Genomic DNA, 24,016 nt, shown 5'->3' with positions numbered 1-24,016 from the left:
AGCGCTGGAGGGGGGGGGGCATTCCTGTCGACGTTTGGAGGATGTTTTCCCCATTTTTCGATAATCAGGCAATTTTCTCAAGCTCTTTTCTCAAGGTCATAGCTTTTGACTGACAACACTAACATCAAAACTTAAACGGTCAGAAATAAAGGCTGGGCTGTTTCCAAAGATTTAGCAAAAAAACCAGTCTGGCTGAAAACGTGGAGTTTTCGTACTGCTCACTTTTTTTGCAATGTGTAGGAACCGGTGGGGAATCCCCGCTCATTTGGAAAGGTGCCAAGGACAGGCAAGCAAATAGCATGTAGTTTCAAAACGTGTTTAATCACGTTTCTTGAATAAAGTATCTGTACTGTATATTCAAGAGGTGAAATCAATAAAGAGCTTGTTACTTACTTACAAATGTTTTCATAATTTCTTGAATGAAATTTCCGTATTGTGTATCCAAGAGTTGACTTCAAGAAAGAAATTGTTACTTACTGAGAATTTTTTTTATAATTTCTTGAATTAAATTTCTATATCGTGTAGCTAAGTGAAAATTGTTTGTGATAAAGAGAAAAAAAAGTAACTTACTTGCGATGTTTGCATAATTTCTTGAATGAAGTATCTGTACTGTATATCCAAGAGGTGAAATCAAAAAAAGAGTTTGTTACTTACTTACAAATATTTTCATAATTTCTTGAATGAAATTTCCGTATTGTGTATCCAAGAGTTGACTTCAAGAAAGAAATTGTTACTGACTGAGAATTTCTTCATAATTTTTTGAATTAAATTTCTACATCGTATATATAAGATGTGAAAACAATTAAGAGTTTGTTACTTACTTAGAATTTTGTCATAATTTCTTGAACGAAATGTCTTTTTGTTTATCCAGCAGGTGAATTCAAGAAAGAATTTGCTACTTACTTACAATTTTTTCATAATTTCTTTAATGAAATTTCTGTATTTCGTATCCAAGAGGTGACTTCAAGAAAGAATTTGTTACTTACTTACAGTTTTGTCATAGTTTCTTAAATTAAGTTTCTGCATTGTAAATCCAAGAGGTGACTTCAGGAAAGAGTTTGTTACTTGCTTACAATTTTTTTCATAATTTCTTAATTGAAACTTCTGTATTGTGTATCCAAGAGTTGACTTCGAGAAAGAAATTGTTACTTACTGAGAATTTTTTCATAATTTCTTGAATTAAATTTCTACATCGTGTATCTAAGTCATGAAATTCTTGAATAAAATTTCCGTATTGTGTATCCAAGAGTTGACATCAAGAAAGAAATTGTTACTTACTGAGAATTTTTTCATAATTTCTTGAATTAAATTTCTACATCGTGTAGCTAAGTGAAAATTGTTTGTGATAAAGAGAAAAAAAAAGTTAATTACTTGCGGTTTTTTCATAATTTATTGAATGAAGTATCTGTACTGTATATCCAAGAGGTGAAAACAAACAGAGTTTGTTACTTACTTACAAATATTTTCATAATTTCTTGAATGAAATTTCCGTATTGTGTATCTATGAGTTGACTTCAAGAAAGAAATTGTTACTTACTGAGAATTTTTTCCTAATTTCTTGAATTAAATTTCTACATCGTATATCTAAGTCGTGAAAACAATTAAGAGATTGTTACTTACTTATAATTTTGTCATAATTTATTGAACGAAATGTCTTTTTGTTTATCCAGCAGGTGAATTCAAGAAAGAATTTGCTACTTACTTACAATTTTTTCTAAACGTTTGATATGCTAGCTTACTCTAAAAATAATGAACACGTAACAATGTAATGCATAATATACTTTTAATGAAATAACGCTATGTAGAATATTAATACAAAAATATATTATGATACATTATTAATATCATTGATCAACTTTGGACATTTTGAATCTGTTCCATAAAATAGTTCAACATGTTCTCTCTTGATATTGTAGCTATTGTCTTCTCTTAACTCGTAATCGGTAGAATAATCATTATTCCATTTTGAGTCATACACAATATTTACTGGTGTGTCATCGACAGGTTCAATATACGTTTCATCTTTGCTATTATTTGATTCATCGACTGTTTGATTAATGGTAGTAACGTTTGCTGGCACTTTGTTTTTTGTCAATTCATCTTGATATTCCATAGTGATATTTTCTGACAATGCCCTTTTTATTTTTCTGGCAATTTCACTGTCTATTATTACATTATTTTTACACAGGTAACAGTTTCGGCACGTAGCCAAGATATGGTTTACGATATTCGAAGAAGAGTATGCCTTTCTTTTAATGACCTTCCGTTGAATGCTAATACCTAAAAGATGACGATTAGATGTATCAGTAGGTAATGTGTTACCTGCAACAGTAGCGAGGAGTTGTCCTCTATCATCAACGATTATCTTTATGTTGGCATTCTCTTTGATTACAATCATCTCCGGAGATCTCAATCTTGCATATCCACCATTTGTACAATGGAATCTTTTCGGTATTCCAAAGAAATTTAATTCCTTACTGTCATGACAATGCATGCATACATTTCCAATAGTGCTACCACTTGTACTTGTTTCATAGTTTAAATACTTCTCCTTGTTGGCATTTAATGCTACAATAACATTGTCATGTGAACACACTTTATTAAAATGTTCCATCTTCACTTTTTTTTAAGATATGACTTATGTGTTTATCGTTCCACTGCGTAAAAAATACTAATTTAATGCATGCAATAAAATAGGTAGTGTCGATAACCGGCCATAGAGTACCAGTGGGAAAGCCGCATCGTGTCTCTGAGAAATCATAGAGTACAATTGTTAGAACCGTAAGCATATTTTGTCATTTCAAGATACATACAAAAAAAAATAAAAAAATAAAAAAAATAAAGTTGAATAATTTTGAAGTTTAAAAAAAGTATGTTTTTATAAAAAAAAATATTGAATTAGAATCATCAGTCCTCATCATTATCAGTATCCAAAACTGGACTTAAAATCCACATTTGAACTAGAGAATTGTATTTTCCATAATTTTCTTACATGAAAGTTGAATGAAGTTTCGGTATTGTGTATTCAAGAGGTGAAGATCGCGGGGGTTGGGCACTGTTGAAGTTGTTTTCACGTAAAAATCTATTTTCTGTCTGTTTTTAAGTTTTGATGTTGCTCCTTACTTTCAGTTGAAGAAACTTTTTATAATTTAATTTCTGATCGCGGGGGGCTGGGCACGGTTGAAGTTGTTTTCACGTAAAAATACGTGAAGCATTTTTCTACTCGTAAACTAATTTCTTAAACTAAATAGTTACCCCCGCCCTCCTCCCTCAGAAAGTTCAGAAAAAAAAACACAATAGCCTTATCTGTAGTGAAGCATTTTTATACTCGTAAACTAATTTCTTAAAATAAATAGTTACCTCCTCCTCCCTCAGAAAGTTCAGAAAAAAAACACACAATAGCCTTATCTGTAGTGAAGCATTTTTAGAATAGTAAAATGATTTTTAAACTAAATATCTACCCCCTCCTCCCACATAAAGGACAGAAAAACACAAAAGCCTAAACCGTATATAAGCATTTTTATACTCTTAAACTAATTTTTAAACAAACAATTTACAACCGCCGCCTTCCCAATTTTCGGAAAAAAAACACACATGTTTAGAAAAACACAATAGCCTTATCTGTAGTGAAGCATTTTCTACTCGTAAACTAATTTCTTAAACTAAATAGTTACCATCGCCCTCCCCCCTCAGAAAGTTCAGAAAAAAACACAATAGCCTTATCTGTAGTTAAAAATTTTTATAATATTAAACTTATTTTTTAAACTAAATAGTTACCCCCTCCTCCCTCAGAAAGTTCAGAAAAACACAATAGCCTTATCTGTAGTGAAGCATTCTTCTACTCGTAAACTAATTTTTGAACTAAGAAGGTACCCCCCACCTCTCTCAGAAAGTTCAGAAAAACACAATAGCCTTATCTGTAGTGGAGCATTTTTCTACTCGTAAACTAATTTCTTAAACTAAATAGTTACCCCCACCCACCTCCCTCAGAATGTTCAAAAAAAAAACAAAACACAATAGCCTTATCTGTAGTGAAGCATTTTTCTACTCATAAACTAATTTTTAAACTAAATAGTTACCCCCTCCTCCCTCAGAAAGTTCAGAAAAAAACACACATGTTCAGAAAAACACAATAGCCTTATCTGTAGTGAAGCATTTTTCTACTCGTAAACTAATTTATTAAACTAAATAGTTACCCCCACCTCCTTCAGAAAGTTCAGAAAAAAAACACAATAGCCTTATCTGTAGTGAAGCATTTTTCTACTCGTAAACTAATTTCTTAAACTAAATAGTGACCCCCTCCCCCCTCAGAAAGTTCAGACAAACAGAACAGCGTTCTCTTTAGTGAAGCATTTTTCTACTCGTAAACTAATTTTTAAACTAAAAAGTTACCCCCCACCTCTCTCAGAAAGTTCAGAAAGACACAATAGTCTTATCTGTAGTGAAGCATTTTTCTACTCGTAAAATATTTTTTAAACTAAAAAGTTACCCCCTCCCCCCTCAGAAAGTTCAGAAAAAACACACATTATCAGAAAAACACAATAGCCTTATCTGTAGTGAAAAATTTTTCTACTCGTAAACTAATTTTTTAAACTAAATAGTTACCCCCGCCCCCGTCAGAAAGTTCAGAAAAAACAACACAATAGCCTTATCTGTAGTGAAGCATTTTTCTACTCGTAAACTAATTTCTTAAACTAAATAGTTACCCCTCCCCCTCAAAAAGTTCAGAAAAACACAACAGCCTTATCTGTAGTGAAGCATTTTTCTACTCGTAAACTAATTTTTAAACTAAAAAGTTACCCCCACCTCTCTCAGAAAGTTCAGAAAAACACAATAGCCTTATCTGTAGTGAAGCATTTTTCTACTCGTAAACTAAGTTTTAAACTAAATAGTTACCCCCTCCTCCCTCAGAAAGTTCGGAAAAAAAACACAAATGTTCAGAAAAACACAATAGACTTATCTGTAGTGAAGCATTTTTCTACTCGTAAACTAATTTCTTAAACTAAATAGTTACCATCGCCATCCCCCCTCAGAAATTTCAGAAAAATACAATAGCCTTATCTGTAGTGAAGCATTTTTCTACTCGTAAACTTATTTTTTTAACTAAATAGTTACCCACTCCTTCCTCAGAAAGTTCAGAAAAACACAATAGCCTTATCTGTAGTGAAGCATTTTTCTACTCGTAAACTAATTTTTAAACTAAAAAGTTACCCCCCACCTCCTCAGAAAGTTCAGAAAACGCAATAGCCTTATCTGCAGTGAAGCATTTTTCTACTCGTAAACTAATTTCTTAAACTAAATAGTTACCCCCTCCCCCTCAGAAAATTCAGAAAAAAATAATAGCCATATCTGTAGTGAAGCATTTTTCTACTCGTAAACTAATTTTTAAACTAAAAAGTTACCCCCCCCCTCTCTCAGAAAGTTCCGAAAAACACAATAGCCTTATATGTAGTGACGCATTTTTCTACTCGTAAACTAATTCTTAAACTAAATAGTTACCCCTCCTCCCTCGGAAAGTTCGGAAAAAAAACACACATGTTCAGAAAAACACAATAGCCTTATCTGTAGTGAAGCATTTTTCTACTCGTAAACTAATTTCTTAAACTAAATAGTTACCATCGCCATCCCCCCTCAGAAAGTTCAGAAAAACACAATAGCCTTATCTGTAGTGAAACATTTTTCTACTCGTAAACTAATTTTTTTAACTAAATAGCTACCCCCTCCTCCCTCAGAAAAACACAATAGCCTTATCTGTAGTGAAGCATTTTTCTACTCGTAAACTAATTTTTAAACTAAAAAGTTACCCCCCACGTCTCTCAGAAAGTTCAGAAAACACAATAGCCTTATCTGTAGTGGAGCATTTTTCTACTCGTAAACTAATTTCTTAAACTAAATAGTTACCCCCACCCACCTCCCTCAGAAAGTTAAGAAAAAAACACAATAGCCTTATCTTTAGTGAAGCATTTCTCTACTCGTAAACTAATTTTTAAACTAAATAGTTACCCCCTCCTCCCCCAGAAAAGTTCAGAAAAACACTTTCACTTAACTACGACTAAGTTTGTTAAATGTGAGCTAAAATCCAAATTAATACAAAAACTTAAAATTTTCTCCCCAAGAAAATATTTGAATATGATTTGGTTTTCTGACGAGAATTAGACAAATCTATGTCTTAATCATCAACCTTTTGTTTCTTAACCAACGCAATACCTTCACGCAAATACCTTTTCGCAAAAAATTTGCAAATAGAGTTATTTTTACGTCACAATTTTCAACTTAAAACCATTCTAATTATAGCATCCCATTCCTCATACTTTAATTACCCGTCACGCTTTCTTAACCATCGGAAGTTTAACCTACGTAAATTAAGTTATAGACAATACTGGTTTAGAAAAACTGGAATAAAATAATTGATACAGTTCCAATTGCACACTACCTTTAAAAACCCGTCTGCTAAGGCAAGTACCGTTCGTAGTAATAGGTGACTGACCCGTGGTAAGGCATATTACGCAATCACTGGTCGGATTCCCTATTGCCTTACTACTTGTGACTTAATTGTACTGCTTTGGAAAATCGAAGCGGCAGTGGAATTTTCCATTTTTATTCATCATACAACTCGCATTTTGATTTAAATTCCCTAAGGGATTATGAATCATCTACTTTAAGACTAATTCTCTTAATAAAGGATTGTTGAAATTTGGAATTTCAGCTGAAATAAGATCATCAAATTCAATTGGATTATGGATTCGATCCTGATTACTCATGATCACTAGCAAATGCATATGTGGTAGTCCACGTTTTTGAAATTCAATTGTATTCACAAATGCTACCACCTTTCCAAATATCTGAAACTTATCAATATCATTCATTATATCTTCACAGTTTAGTTTAGCAATTCGAGTAATGAGATCGGAACGATCTTGAGGGAACTTTTCTATAATAGAGTTATCCTCAAGTTTAATATTTGCTGATTCTTTAAATTTTGGCAAATCAGGATTGCAAGACACAGTTATAAAGATATCTGGGGGTCCAAGGCGGCGAACAATACCCAAAGCGTCTTTAAAATGTTCAGCAAAGTAGCGTATTGGTCCGACAAATGATGACGGTGGTATAACTTTTTCACCAACGAATGCATGCTTTTTCGAGGCTAAGACTTTAAGAAGTCGTATAACACCTGCGTAGTTTTCACCCATAATAGTTTTCTGGTTAAATTTTATCTAATCAATACAATCACACTCAATACGAACAGCGGTATCAACGAGGAACTGTTGGAAAAGTCTTCTAGCAAAATGCAAAGCATTAAAACCAATTATACGCAGATCGGGTGTTACAGCTTGCATAGAAAGGCTTTTCGCATATTCAGGTACAAAAGCGATACGATTTCTCGCTAATTCAAGCCATATTATATGCGGACGACTTATATAATGTGTTTGAAGTAACATACCCCTTGACCATCCTGAATTTCCAGCTGGATAAAACATTGGGTATGTAAAGGGCTCCACACGATGGTCGGTATTTTTTAAAATAACAAGATCTTTGTCACGTTGTTTTACGTGGCAAAAACTATGATCAGCATTGAGAGTAAGCAGAGTGCATACTTCATTACATGCGGGAGGGCTAAACCGTCTATAATAGACACCATCTGGCAAAGTAAAAACCGGCTACACGTTTGGAGGCGGTTCTCCCAATGAAGCAGCAACTTGTTTTGAATTATCCTTCACTTCTCGCATTATTTCGTAACCTTTGGCATAGTCGTTTGAATCTCTCAATACTTCTTCCAAGAGATTCATTAGTTGCACTCTGATCTCTTTTGACTCTTAAAAACTGAACTAGAACTTTCAATTTCGAATCGAATGAGACCTCTCTGAAATTTACACGAGCATCTCTTCTACAACAGCTGTATATGCCCCCCCAGGCATAACTTACAACGCCTACCCTGGGTCCTGAAGGATTGTGTTGACTCCGGATTTTTATTATATGATCTTTGAACCATTTTGAAAAAATGGCTCTTTCAAAGTTCTAATCGGATGGGTGTGAGGAAAATAGGGCATGGAGAAGGGGGGCTATATGCCCTCTGATCTCTTTTGACTCTTAAAAAGTGAACGAGAACTTTCAATTTCCAATCATAAAAGCCCTCTCCGAAGTTTATACGACCATCCCTTCCATAGAAACTATATATACCCCCAAAGCATTACTTACAACGCCTGCCTCCGGGCCCTGGGGGGTTTTGTCGACCCCGGAGTTTTCATTATATTATCTTTGAACTATTTTACAAAAATGGCTATCTCAAAGTTCTTATCGGATTGGTTTGAGGAAAAAAGAGCATGGAGGGGGGAAGGGCTAGTTGCCCTCTGATATCTTTTGACTCTTTAAAATTGACCTAGAACTTTCAATTTCCAATCAAATGAGCCCTCTCCGAAGTTTATACGAGCATACCTTCCATAAGAACCCTATATGCCCCCAGAGCAACACTTACAACGCCTACACCCGGGCCCTGGGTGGCTGTGTCGACACCGGAGTTTTTTTTTATCTGAACTTTGAACTATTTTTAACAAAATGTCTGTCTAAAACTTTTTATCTGATGCATTTAGGGCGTGGAGAGGGGGTAGGGGCTATGTGCCATCCAATCTCTTTTGACTCTTGAAAAGTGCACAAGAACTTTTAATTTCCAATCAAATGAAACCTCTCCGAAGTTTATACGAGAATCTCTTTCATAAGAACTATATATGCTCCCAAAGCATTACTCATAACGCCTGCCTATATATGCCCCCAGAGCAACACTTAAAACGCCTACCCCCGGGCCCCATGGGGGCTGTGTCGACACCGAATTTTTTATCTCAACTTTGAACTATTTTTAACAAAATGTCTGTCTCAAAGTTTTACCTGATGCATTTACGGCGTGGAGAGGGGGGAAGGGGCTAGGTTCCATCTAATCTCTTTTGGCTCTTAAAAAGTGAACTAGAATTTACAATTCCCGATCAAATGAGCCCTCTCCGAAGTTTATACGAAAGTTCTTTTCATGAGAATTATATATGGTCCCAGATCATTACTCATAATGCCTGCCTCTGGGCCCTTGGGGTTGGCATCGACACAGGATTTTCTCTTATCTACCTTTGAACTATTTTTAATTAAATGGCTATTTTTAAAATTTAATCGGATGGGCTTAGGGAAAAACGGGTGTGTGGGGAGGGTGGCTAGTTGCCCTCGGATATCTTTTGACTCTTAAAAGGCGAAGTAAAACTTTCAATTTCCAATCAAATGAACCCTCTCTGAAGTTTATACGAGCATCCATTTCATAAGAACCATATACGCCCCCAGGACGACACTTACAACGCCTACCCCCCATGCCCTGGGGGTTGTGTTGACACCGGAGTTTTGTTATCTTATTTTTAAATAATTAAAAAAAGGGCTATCACAAAATTTGTAGTGGATGGGTTTTGGGAAAAACGTTGTGGGGGGGGGGGATATTTTCCCTCAACTCTCTTGACTCTTAAAAGGTGAGCTAAAACTTTCAATTTCGAATCAAATGGGCCCTCTATGGAATTTATACCAGCATCCCTTTCATAAGAACCATAAATGCCTTTAGGGCATAACTTAAACCGCCTTCCCCTTGGCCCTGGGGGGTTGTATTGACACCGGAGTTTTTCTTATCCGACCTTTGAACTATTTTTAAAAAATTTCTATCTCAAATTTCCAGTCAAACGAGCCCTCTCTAAAATCTGTACGAGCATCCCTTTCATAAGAACCATACATTCCCCAAGGGCATAACTTACAATGCCTGCCCTTAAGCCCTGGGGGGCTGTGTTGACCCCAAAGTTTTCGTTATATGGTCTTTGAACTACTTAAAAAAAGATTATCTCAAAGTTCTTATCAGATGGGTTTGAGAAAAAAGGGCGTGGATGGGGTGGGGGCTAGGTGCCCTCTAATCTCTTTTAACTCTTAAAAAGTGAACTAGAACTTTCAATTTCCAATCGAATGAGCCCTCTTTGAAGTTCTTACGAGCATCCCTTTCATAAAACCCATATATTCCCCCAGGGCGTAACTTACAAAACCTGCTCCGGGACCCTGGGGGGGTTGTGTGGACACCGGAGTTTTTGTTATATGATCTTTGAAATATTTTTAACAAAATAGCTATCTCAAAATTATTATCGGATGCATTTGGGAATAAAGGTTGGGGGGCTGGTTACACTCCGATAGCCTTGAACGCTTAAACAGTGAACTAGTGCTTTAAACTTCCAATCAGACGAGCCATCTCTGGAGTTTATACGAGCATTCCTTCCATAATAACCATATGTACCCCCAGGGCCTAACTTATAACCCTTGCCTTGAAGACTGTGGAGGGAGTGTCCTGCTCAAAGACATAATTTCCAGAACTTTCAACTACGTTGAACAAAATGCCTATCTTAAAATTTTGATTGGAAGTGTGTGGGGAAATGATGGGCGCAGAAGAGACGTTTGTTGCCTTCCAATCACATTCAACTATAGAAAGAGCAGTAGCAATTTAAATTTCCAATCGACTGAGACCTTTTTGAAGTTTCTATGGCAAAACTTTCTAGAAAAACCTAATATGCCTCCAGGGCATAACTTACAACCCTTGCCCTGAGGGTGATGGGTGCGTTGTCATCCTCAAAGACCTAATTTCCAGAATTTTCAACTACGTTGAACAAAATGGCTATATTAAAACTTTGATTGGATGTGTTTAGGGAAAAGGTTGGAGTGAGAGGGGGTTAGTTGCCCTCCAATGACTTTCGACTATTAAAAAGGGCACTAGTCCTTTGAATTTTCAAACGAATGAATCCTTTTTGAAGTTTCTACGGCAAAGCTTTCTATAAAAACCTTATATGCCCCAGGGCATAACTTACAACTCGTGCCCTGAGGGCTGTGGGGGGAGTTTCGTCCTCAAAAACATAATTTCTATCATTAAATCAACTAATTAGAACAAAATGGCTATCTCAAAATTTTGATTGGATGTGTTTGGAGAAATGACAGGCATGAAAAGGGGGCCTTCCAATCACTTTTGACCCTTAATAAGTGTACTAGAACTCTCGATTTCCAATTAAATGAGCCCCTTTTGAAGTTTATACGACGACCCCTTCCATATGATGGGCCTCTGGGAAAAAAAAATTAATAATAAAACATTGGAGCCGTATGGCCTTTGCCACAGGCAACTCTATAGCGTTGCCTCTGAAACAAAATTGAAAATTCCTCAGCCCCCATAAAAAGGCGCTTCTGCCTTCCCATAATACTTTGCTGCCACTAAGGCTTGTTCATTTCTTAGATTACTCAGTAAATTCAACTGTCATACAGACTAATTATTTACAGCTCATCGTTTTAAGGCTATATTACTCATTATTTGGTAACAACTTGTCCTAATCTGGCAATGGAAGCAAATCCAAAGCTGACCGCTAATCTGATATGTACTTCAGCTATATTAAATAGGGACTGCTTTGTTTCAGGTGTACGCCACGTAGGATAGTAAAGTAGATTTAAATCTTGTTATCCATTTACTGTACCTGAAGTACAAAATTAAATTATGTATTAAATTAAGTAAAAGAAACGTTGTGAACTGACTTTTCACAAAATTAGGAAAAAAATTAATATTATATTATGATTATAATATTCTAAAAACTAATGATAATGTTAATATTTAATTTTAGGACAAGGAGCAAAAGCTTATCTTCAATCAGCACGAAGCCGAGATAGCTTTGAACTTAGCAAAGTATCTTACAAAGCAGGACTATTCCCAGCATCAAATTACCATTTTAACTACGGACTCAGGGCAGCTATTTTATTTGCAAAAGGTAAAAACTATTTAAATCAACGCTTTCTCTTACCCCACGCTCTACTCACCTTCTATAAAGTTTTCATTTTGTTTTATTTTAATTTTAATTTTTTTTTTAAGACACTTATTGTATTTAGTACACTTAAATGATAATTCTTCTTATAGTACAGGCAAACTAGCCAAAAATATGGGTCGACCCCAAACAAATTGCAACAGAAATGATTTTATACCATGCTGTTGAGAAAAAAAGTTGAACAGAATATCTGAAATTGCGCATTCTAGGTTGACGCAAAACTAGTTTTTTTTTGCTTTTCGCGTCAATTTTTTCAGTTTTTTTTTTCTGAAAAAAAAGAACTGTTGGTAAATGTTCGTTTTTCTGTGTATGAAGTACCATCCCGATGCAAAATGAAGAGCTAAGCCCGAAAATGGAAGCAAATCTTATGAACAATGTACCAGAAAAAGTTTCGTAATCATTAACTTTTTATTTTACCCTTCTCATCGTTGTGACCTCTTTTTCACCATACTATCAAAAGGCAAATATTCTGACATAAAATGATGAGCTGAGCCCAAAAATCAAATTAACCTGATGTAGTTTCTACTAGAAGTGTCAAGGGTTAATTTAAAGCTGAAATATCGAAAGGGTAACTACCTCCGGTGAAGTTATGATGTTGGTAGACTCAAGGATGAGAATTTGAGAGAAACTTTCCAGGAACAGTTGAATACTAAACTTAAGAGTTTCAAATTTGATAATGTGGAAGATGGTTGGAATAATTTTCGAAAAATAATTTGTGAAGTTGCTGAAGGTGTATTTGGGAAGAAAGCTAGAACTGTAGCTAAGAATATTAGTGAAAAAGCTTTATGTTTAATAGAAAGGAGAAAGGACTTGTACAAGAATTATCGGAGTGATAGATCGTATGAAAACAAAAGGAATGTAAAGAAAGTGGAGAAAGTATTAAAATAGGAACTAAGGAGATGTGAAGTGGAGGCCATGGATAAAATTGCCCAGGATCTGGAAGATGCAGGTAGACTGCATAATAGTAAAATATTGTACTGACACGTTAACAAATTGAGAGGGAGTAGTTATTGTAGACTTGGCCCAATTAAAGATAGGTCCAGGGCTGTAATTGACGATAAGGAAAAAACTAAAGAGAGATTGGCCGAACATTTTGAGAATTTGCTTAACCAAGATAGAGTTGCAGGAAAAAACATAGAGGAAAATGAAAAAGTTTGTGTTACATTGGATTTGAAGGAAGATTTGTTTTGTGAGGAGGAATTAGCAACAGTACTAAGAGGGTTAAAAAATTAAAGGCTCTAGGTGCTGATAGTGTGGTAAATGAGTTTCTTAAATATGGTGGCTCTGAGGATAGAAATAAGTTACTGAAGATTATGAATATGATTTTTGAAAAAGGGGAAGTACCTAACGATTTTAGGAAATCCTTAATTAAACCACTTTATATGAAAGGTGATAAAAGTGAGTGTGGTAATTATCGAGGCATTAGTCTGGTCTCTGTAGGTAGTAAATTACACAGTAATGTGATACTTTTTAGACTGAGATATGCCGTAGAAAAAGTTTTAAGAGAAGAACAGTGCGGTTTTAGAAAAGGTAAAGAATGTGTCGACCAAATATTTCACTATTAGGCTAATAATTGAGAGGTGCCTGAGTTTTCAAACACCTTTGGTCCTCAGTTTTATAGATTATGAGCAAGCATTCGATTCTGTTGATAGAAGAGCTTTACTAAAGGTTTTATCATTGTATGGTATACCAGACAAATACATTAAAGTGATTAGTGCTATGTACGAGAATAACACTGCTGCGGTTAAGGTAGGAAATGAGGTTAGCAGCTGGTTTTGTATTAAATCAGGAGTTAAGCAGAGTTGTGTTCTATCCCCCTTTGTATGGATTATTTTGATGGACTTTGTTTTAGGGAGCACAGGAAAGGCATTGGGAGACCACGGAATCAAATGGGGAGGAAAATGTCTCCTGGACTTGGATTATGCTGATGAATTAAGCATCCTAGATGAAAGTGTGAGCAAAACGAATGAAGTTTTAGAGGTTTTGCGAGTTCAGGGTGCTAAAATTGGTTTGAAAATTAATGTTAGGAAGACTATGTCACTAAAGCTAGGAATAAGTGAAGATGAAAAGGTGACGTTGGGTAATGAAAAGATTGATCAGGTGGGCAGCTTCACTTACCTTGGTAGTTTTATTAGTAAAGATGGTGGGAGCAGTGAAGATGTTAAATATAGAATAGCCAAGGCTCAGGGTGTTTTTTCACAGTTAAGAAAAGTCTGGAAGAATAGGAAGATAATTCTGCAAACCAAGATTAGAATATTAGAAGCTAAAGTGATGACAGTGGTCAAATATGACTCTGAAGCATGGACGCTCCGAAAAGCGGATGAAGATTTGCTAGATGTTTTCCAGAGAAATTGCTTAAGGATTGTTCTGGGTACCCGGCTGACTGACTGTATTTCAAACAATAGGCTATACAAAAAATGTGGTTCAATACCGCTCTCTAGGGCTATACTGTATTAAAATAGCAGCTTGTTTCCTTATTAAAGGTCTTTCCATTCTAATAATGCTTTTTAAACAATGATTGGTCCTATTGAAATACAATTCTGGTGACGATCTGGTTGCAAATTTTTTTCTAGTCTTAATTATGATTTTATTTGCCAAGTAAATAGAGAAAATAATTCCATTTGCAAGGTTAAATAGCTTTGAAAGCGGTGTTTTTGGTATGTGGTATATTGATTAGCTCGAATCTTGGAAAATGATTGAATTGAATCTTTAGTTCATTCTTATGATGGTTCGTCATTGATTTAATATGAATTTTTAATTTTGATTGTAAATCAGTGAGTTTTCCATGTTCTGTTCACCACTCGTTAGGATGGCTGGTAGTTGGGGTTAAGCATAATCTAATCTGATACTTTAGCTGCAACCGTCTTAATTTTTTGGTGAAATTCTCCGTTTTTTTGTCAAATTCTGTTTGTGGATTAATGTAGTTATTTTTGGATATTTCAATTTCTTTCAGGAACTTTTCATCCTTTTTCGAACTTTTCAGCTTTTTTCCACTTACTTTTCCTATTCTGTCTATTTGGCTAAACTATACTGATTTATAATGAGACTAGACGTGAGAGTGGTTCGTCATTGAGTAACAGTAAGATCGGACGAGAATTATCAATATTAGCTATCCCAAAAGGATGCATTTCCTTATCTGTTTGTTCTAGTATGCTTTTATTCTATGTAAACAAGTATAACAGTTTTCATACACTGGCTTGCTTTACATCTACATGTCTCGAAAGCAGCCATGGTTTAAAATTCAAGTTTGAACTTTCTTCTGACGTATTTTTTGCGACTATTCCAGAATTTGAACTTTTTCTAACACCATTATTCAAATGAAGGTCCTATCTGTAAGGAAAGGAGGCCTTTTTAAAACCTATCGCCATGCCTCCATTTTCTATGCCTTATGCAGGCTACCCATCTCAGCTGGGTAACGATTCTTTTTTTTTCGCTTCCTTTAAGGACAAGTTGCAAGAAATTTTGAAACTGCTAGACGGCACTATGTCTATGCTATTAATGCCATCACTACAGCTACTGTAGCATATAAGGCTAAAAATAATAAGGTAAAACTTTGGGATGTTGAAAATGCATACATTTTGAAGATGTTGAGACCTTCTCCTGGAAGATAAGAATGTGTGTTGATCTTGGGCCTTTATCACTCTTGTGTCCATTGATGAACAATAAAGCACGTTCTCCAGCCCTAACTATCTCCTTGTTTGTGCTCACCTTCAGAAAAACTTGAGATCTTCTTCAGGACACCTTGTTTTCCTTAAATATTTCTATAGCCCTTTCCTTTTCCAGCACCGTGTATATAGGAAGTGGTATCACAGCCAAGTAGTGAACGGTAGAAAGGAATGGAATTCTATTCCCAAGCGAGTTTTATCGTGTGTATGTCTCACACAATGCCTAAAGTGCCTTGGTTTACTTCTGGAGAATAATATAACTTGTTAGAATCACAATTGGCTTGAAATAGTAAAAGAAAGAGTAAGTCAGTATCATCACCAACTACTACCGTAGGAAGAATATTAGACCCTAAACAGTATTTTTAACGGTCTTTGCATCCGCGTCACCTTTTCCCTGAATAGTTTCGGTCCTCTTTTCTCATAAACATAGACTGAGTATATGGATGAAGCTTACCTTAAATTTTTTGGTTGAATAGGATTTTGTCTTTGGGATTTTGAAGATCTACAGTAAAAAACACCTGTCTTCCATAAAATTTCACATGCCTACTCTATGTTTAGTCTTTTATTGTGGGTCCTCTATCATATCTGTCAAAAATCACTGGAAATCTGGCTTCAAATAAATCGTTTGTAAGATCATGCTTGTTTGGTCTCCAAATAAGCCCATGGTTGTCAAAGAGTGGTGAAAGAGAAGCACGTAAATCAGTTTTTGAGGCAGCCTCTTTCTGGTATAATTTAACATTTTGCAACAGACAAGAACCTCTTGAAGATTAGGCTGGGATCTTTGTGCTTGATGTTTGGTGAGCCCAATCTCTTGGCTATTATGAGGGTTACTTGTGATTTCTTCCGGAAAACATAATTTTACGTTACGCAATCCTTAGTAATTCTTATCAGAATATACCATAACCCAAAGAGGTCACTAAAATTCTGTCTTTCCGCCACCACCAGTCAGTCCTCCGGATGTTCTAAGATCGTTCGTAAATACCTGTTCTAAAACACATCAGCTGACAACCTACTGCCTACTACCTTTCTGAGTGGTTTATCGCTTGCGGACTATTGTTGCAAGAATGGCCATAATGGTAATGGCCTGCTGCTGCTAGATAGGGAAGCAAGCTAATTACCAGGTGCAAATATGCTTCCCATAGACTTGGTCTATCTGCTCTTTGGAACTGCTGAATTATACCAACGACATCACGGTGCTACATCTAAATCTTGACTGATCTGTTTCCATCGACTGTTCTGCTTCCATTAATCTTGACTTATATGTTTCCAGTAAATGGAAATAAGCAATATTGGCTCGTGTAATTTCGAAGGTTAATAACCAATTACTGAGTTCAATTGATACTGAAAGATCATGAAGCCGGTGACAAATATAAAATTTATTTGACAGTATTTTCACATTCCTTTCAGTTTCCTTTTTTGACGACGACAATTCTATAAAAGTTACTTCTTCCACCCAATTTCCATTATTTTTTTCGTCACCGTCTCCCTCATGCCGTGAGCGGAAACTTGACAAGTAATGCAACAAGACCTGTCACTAATTCTGGTACCCAGAAAAATACATTATTTTTTAATTGTTACGAATTCCATTTTTAACACTTAATAGCATAGGAATCAGTTTTGGTTAAGTTTCAAGTCCTTTCTTTCCCTTTTTCGTTATCTATGGCCAAGAACACCCTAGAAATAACCCCTTAATTTCTCAAACAGGATGTGTCATTGTTATTCTGAGACCCCCCCCCCCCCCAATTTTAAACACTAAAGAGGAAATTCCAAAAATATCCCTGTTATACTGGTGATGGACCCCATTTACATTCATTCCTTTAATTTACGAACCCAATAACCCATAGAATTTTTTTTCTATATGTCATCGCATAGTGGACTCTTAGCCTTTTGCCCTCTCTTTGACATTTCAAAGGTGAATTTGAACCACTTTTCCTAGAAGTGGCGATGCCCATTTTGGATATGTTAATAAGCGCGTTTTTTCCAAATGGTATAAAAATGTATTTTGTTACAATTTGTCCAAGATCTATCACTTTTTTGTCGTATGTTTATTTTACTACGGGACATTGTACTAGATTGCATAGAAAGTGGTTTATATGTGTGGTGAGAAGAATGCTGTTCTTCTCAAATTAGATATATATGCACCTGAGGAGGTTCTAATTACTCCTGGAGAGATAACAGAGAATCTCATTGTAATTATGAACGATATTTTTAATTATGTATGAAATTCATATATAATACAAGTACTGCAGACCTAGTATGTCATCTTGAAGAAGCCACCTGAGGGACTTAATAAACCAGCGGAGCATAAGGGGTAATTTTGAAAGTTCAGCAGGTAAGACTTTTTCCTCGTGTTTTCTGGACTTTTTCCAGTTTCAGCAGCTTAATCCAGAAAAGGGAAGCCCTCTTGGGGTATTTCAGTGCTTGTGAGTTCTCCATGATCCACGGACCATTTTTTTGTTATGAAAGTCTGCCAGACCTGCGTATTTTCTGCTTATATGCCGACTGATCATTGTAACCTGGTGTGTGACGAGTGATTTAGTAGTGCCTGCACTAAACCTGTGAAAGTTATTTATGATTCCTGTGACAAATAGCAGATTATCATAATAGCCATTGATTTCAAATGGAACGTGGCTAAAAGTCCTATTGCTCGGTCCCTGTTGCTACTACTTGCTTTACCTTGGTTTCAAGCCACTGAAAAAGACCGAAATTTTATCTACATAAACAGTTCAGATTTCATCAGCTGTTTAGACTCTTTCTCTCATGATAATGGAACTGGCCGATTAAGTTTGAGCCATGGGGTAACTGTTAAATGTGCTTCTGTCCACTTCGCACTTACCTTTACATTTTAAGTGGATCCCATCTTTATTATTATCATTCTCAAAATAAAGGGGTGTTACAAATCCGGTTGCGACAAAATTGACATCGCTGTTTATATGTGAACGCTAAACGATATTCTTACTAAAATAAATGAGCTGTTTCAGCTATTTCAAATAACCTATAATATTCCTCAATGTTAAAAGCGAATCTTTCTGAATATTTACTGCTCAGAGATTACCCATGCCTTGCGTAGTGGGAGCCACCTCGGCTGAGGGTTTGTATCTCTTTAGAACTACCTAGATAGGTCTTTGAATACCAAACTTGTGACTGCTTGTCATTCATCAAAACAATGACTTGGCTTATGGAGTGAATCTGAGAAGCCATACTCTAGTCCTTTATATGATGTTTTGGTGTAAAAAGCAAAAGGCCACGGCAGTTTATAGTTTCTCCGAAAAAATAAACTTAACACAATTAGGAGATTCTAAATAAAGAGAAAGGGGACCTTATCCATCGACACCTAAACTTCTCAATGAAAAGCAGTGGACGGAGTATTTAACTATTGATTTTCACCACCTATACCTCTGCTAAAGGAAAGTTATTCGGCTCAATGAAATAAAATCTTGGTGCAGATTCTCTTGACTAAGGCATTACTATAGGTGTTTCAAATATTCATTTATACATGAAGAAAATGAAAAAGAACAGTCATACGGAATTGAAAAGCTATGTGGTCCGTATTTAATGAACCAAACTGACATTTTGTTCACCATATTAAGCTGCTCTATCAAACGCTTTTAAGCTGTGGTGTAGTTCCAGGTAAATTGTATACGGGTGCTATTAGCCCTATCAAACAGTTCCTGGTAACGAACTCTAAGTAAGGAGCAACCCGGCTCAATGGTAATCGAAACTCTAGAAAACGGGATTTTGGTACCAATAAATACATACAAAGAATCAAATTTTAATGCTGATTTCAAATATATTAGTTTCATCAAGTTTAATCCTATTAATCAAAAGTTACGCGCCTGAGAAAATCTGGCTGGTTGTCGAAAAAAGGGGGAAAAACCTCCTAAAAGTTATAGAACATCAACAAAAATCATATCATCATATTCAGCGTATCAGAGAACCCTACCGCAGAGGTTTCAAGCACCTATCTACAAAAATTTGGAATTTTGCATTTTTTGCCAGAAGAAATATCGTGGATGCGTTTTTATTTTTATTTTTTTTTTTTTTTTTTTTGTTTTTTTTTTCAGGGGTAATCTTATGACCCAGTGGTCCTAGAATATCATGAGAGGGCTCATTGGAACTGAAAATAAAAGTTCTAGTGCCCTTTTTAAGTGACCCAAAAAAATGGAGGATAGCTAGGCCCCTTCCCACCCTCATTTTTTCCCAAAGTCACCCGATCAAAATTTTGAGATTGCCATTTTGTTCAGCATGGTTGAAAATATGATAACTATGTCTTTTAGGATGACTTAGTCTCCGACATCCCCAAGGGGAGGGCTGAAAGTTATAAACTTTACCCAATGTTAACATATAGTATTGGTTATTGGGAAGTATACAGAAGTTTTCAGGGGGGATTTCTTCTGGTAGTGGAAGGTGAGGTTGGGTCGGGGGTTATTAGGGAGGATCTTTCCAAGAAGGAAGTTTTCATGGGGTAAGCGACATTGCTATGAAGGGGGCGCCGGATTTCCCAGCATTATTTAAAAAAAGATCAGAAATTAAATATAAAAAAAACAAGTTTTCAACTGAAAGTAAGCAGCAACATCGAAACTTAAAACGAACAGAAAATATTACGTATATGATTGGGCTCACCCCCTAGTCAATACCTCGCTCTTTAAGCCAAAGATTTTTTAGTACTTTCATAAGAGCTATTTATTCTAAATAACGGCCTTTGTGATTAAGGCCTCATTTTTAAAGAATTGAAACAAAATTCAAACTTTAGCTTAAAGAGCGAGGTATTGACTAGGAGGAGAACCCCCTAATATACTTATTAAAAATATATGAATATAGAAGTTCGCTACGTAAGTTAATTCGTAAGTTACGTATATTTATTACTAATAAAAACGTTCGTAAATATAATTAAACAAGTTTCAAGAAAGCCATTTAACCAAATAAAAGTAAAATTAATATGCAAATTTTGTTTTAATTATTTATTTACGGTGAGCCAAAATCAAAATCTGCATTAACTCAAAAACGTTCAAAAATTAAATAAAAAAAACAATTTTTTTTAACTGAAAGTAAGGAACGACTTTAAAACTTAAAACGAACAGAAATTATTCCGTATATGAAAGGGGCTGCCCCCTCCTCAACGCCTTGCTCTTTACGCTAAAGTTTTTAATTGTTTAAATAAAAATAGAGTTGTGACAAATACAAAGTTTTGATTAGTGGGATTAAACTTGATGAAACTTATATATTTGAAATCAGCATTAACATCTCATTCTTTGTATGTATCTATTGATATCAAAATCCCATTTTCTAGAGTTTCGATTACCATTGAGCCGGGTTGCTCCTTACTTACAGTTCGTTATCACGAACTGTTTGATAAGGCTAATAGCACCCGTACACAATTTACCCGGCCACAGCCGTATACAATTTACACCACAGCTTAAAAGCGTTTGATACAGCAGCTTAATATGGTGAACAAAATGTCAGTTTGGTTCATTAAATACGGACCACATAGCTTTTCAATTCCGTATGACTGTTCTTTTTCATTTTCTTCATGTATAAATGAATATTTGAAACACCTATAGTAATCCCTTGGTCAAGAGAATCTACACCAAGATTTTATTTCATTGAGCCGAATAACTTTCCTTTAGCAGAGGTATAGGAGGTGAAAATCAATAGTTAAATACTCTGTCCACTGCTTTTCATTGAGAAGTTTAGGTGTCGATGGATAAGGTCCCCTTTCTCTTTATTTAGAATCTCCTAATTGTATTAAGTTTATTTTTTCGGAGAAACTATAAACTGCCGTGGCCTTTTGCTTTTTACACCATAACATCATATAAAGGACTAGAGTATGGCTTCTCAGATTCACTCCATAGGCCAAGTCATTGTTTTAATGAATGACAAGCAGCCACAAGTTTGGTATTCAAAGACCTATCTAGGTACTTCTAAAGAGATACAAACCCTCAGCCGAGGTGGCTCCCACTACGCAAGGCATGGGTAATCTCTGAGCAGTAAATATTCAGAAAGATTCGCTTTTCACATTGAGGAATATTATATGTTATTTGAAATAGCTGAAACAGCTCATTTATTTTAGTAAGAATATCGTTTAGCGTTCACATATAAACAGCGGTGTTAATTTTGTCGCAACCGGATTTGTAACACCCCTTTATTTTGAGAATGATAATAATAAAGATGGGCTCCACTTAAATTGTAAAGGTAAGTGCGAAGTGGACAGAAGCACATTTAACAGTTACCACATGGCTCAAACTTAATCGGCCGGTTCCATCATCATGGGAGAAAGAGTCTAGACAGCTGATGAAATCTGAACTGTTTATGTAGATAAAATTTCGGTCTGTTTCAGTGGCTTGAAACCAAGGTAAAGCAAGTAGTAGCAACAGGGACCGAGCAATAGGACTTTTAGCCACGTTCCATTTGAAATCAATGGCTATTAAGATAATCTGCTATTTGTCACAGGAATCATAAATAACTTTCACAGGTTTAGTGCAGGCACTACTAAATCGCTCGTCAGACACCAGGTCACAATAATCAGTCGGCATATAAGCAGAAAATATGCAGGTCTGGCAGACTTTCATAACAAAGAAATGGTCCGTGAATCATGGAGAACTCACAAGCACTGAAATACCCCAAGAGGGCTTCCCTTTTCTGGATTAAGCTGCTGAAACTGCAAAAAATCCAGAAAACACGAGGAAAAAGTCTTACCTGCTGAACTTTCAAAATTACCCCTTACGCTCCGCTGGTTTATTAAGTCCTTCGGGTGGCTTCTTCCAGATGACATACTAGGACTCTGCAGTACTTGTATTATATATGAATTTCATACATAAGTAAAAATATCGTTCATAATTACAGTGAGATTCTCAGTAATCTCTCCAAGAGTAATTAGAACCTCCTCATGTGCATATATATCTAATTTGAGAAGAACAGCATTCTTCTCACCACACATATAAACCACTTTCTATGCAATCTGGTACAATGTCCCGTAGTAAAATAAACATACGACAAAAAAGTGGTAGATCTTGGACAAATTGTAACAAAATACATTTTTATACCATTTGGAAGAAACGCGCTTATTAACATATGCAAAATCGGCATCGCCATTTCTAGGAAAAGTGGGTCAAATTCACCTTTGAAATGTCAAAGAGAGGGCAAAAGGCTAAGAGTCCACTATGCGATGACATATAGAAAAAAAATTCTATGGGTTATTGGGTTCGTAAATTAAAGGAATGAATGTAAATGGGGTCCATCACCAGTTTAACAGGGATATTTTTGGAATTTCCTCTTTAGTGTTTAAAATTGGGGGGGGGGGTTCTCAGAATAACAATGACATATCCTGTTTGAGCAATTAAGGGGTTATTTCTAGGGTGTTATTGGCCATAGATAACGAAAAAGGGAAAGAAAGGACTTGGAACTTAACCAAAACTGACACCTATGCTATTAAGTGTTAAAAATTGAATTCGTAACAATTAGAAAATAATGTATTTTTCTGTGTACCAGAATTAGTGACAGGTCTTGTTGCATTACTTGTCAAGTTTCCCCTCATGGTATGAGGGAGACGGCGACGAAAAAAATAATGGAAATTGGGTGGAAGAAGTAACTTTTATAGATAGGTGCTTGAAACCTCTGCGGTAGGGTTCTCTGATACGCTGAATATGATGATGTGATTTTTATTGATGTTTTATAACTCTTAGGAGGTCTTTCCCCCTTTTTTTGACAACCAGCCAAATTTTCTCAGGCGCGTAACTTTTGATTAGTAGGATTAAACTTGATGAAACTTATATATTTGAAATCAGCATTAACATCTGATTCTTTGTATGTATCTATTGGTATCAAAATCCCGTTTTCTAGAGTTTCAATTACCATTGAGCCGGGTTGCTCCTTACCTACAGTTTGTTATCACGAACTGTTTGATAGGGCTAATAGCACCCGTATACAATTTAACCGCAACTACACCACAGCTTAAAAGCGTTTGATAGAGCAGCTTAATATGGTGAACAAAATGTCAGTTTGGTTTATTAAATACGGACCACATAGCTTTTCAATTCCGTATGACTGTTCTTTTTCATTTTCTTCATGTATAAATGAATATTTGAAACACCTATAGCAATGCCTTAGTCAAGAGAATCTGCACCAAGTTTTTATTTCATTGAGCCGAATAACTTTCCTTTAGCAGAGGTATAGGTGGTGAAAATCAATAGTTAAATATTCCGTCCACTGCTTTTCATTGAGAAGTTTAGGTGTCGATGGATTAGGTCCCCTTTCTCTTTTTTTTTTTTTTTTTTATTTTTTTATTTTTTTTTTATTCCCACCTCCTCTCCTCTCGGTGACTTTCAAATTTTCTTTATCAATATCTCATAATTAGGTCCCCTTTCTCTTTATTTAGAATCTCCTAATTGTATTAACTTTATTTTTTCGGAAAAACTATAAACTGCCGTTCCCTTTTTTGTTTTTACACCATAACATCATATAAAGGACTAGAGTATGGCTTCTCAGATTCACTCCATAAGC

General features: G+C 35.5%; 1 protein-coding gene across 2 annotated transcripts in view; it reads left to right on the top strand.

Annotated features, from left to right (window-relative positions):
* LOC148948971 (uncharacterized) overlaps window positions 1-24,016 on the top strand; it is a 364,117-nt gene that overhangs the window by 204,178 nt on the left and 135,923 nt on the right. For both annotated transcript variants that reach the window (XM_089094847.1, XM_089094846.1), the window contains exon 11: window positions 11,655-11,798. In XM_089094847.1, the coding sequence (XP_088950973.1) occupies window positions 11,655-11,798 (144 nt within the window). The remainder of the gene's footprint in view (window positions 1-11,654; window positions 11,799-24,016) is intronic.

The sequence above is a fragment of the Artemia sp. Qi Xiang Cuo genome, chromosome 9 (genome assembly GCF_049724085.1).
Source record: "Artemia sp. Qi Xiang Cuo chromosome 9, ASM4972408v1, whole genome shotgun sequence".
Lineage (NCBI taxonomy): Eukaryota > Metazoa > Arthropoda > Branchiopoda > Anostraca > Artemiidae > Artemia > Artemia sp. Qi Xiang Cuo.
This window is presented reverse-complemented; position numbering and strand designations above follow the sequence as displayed.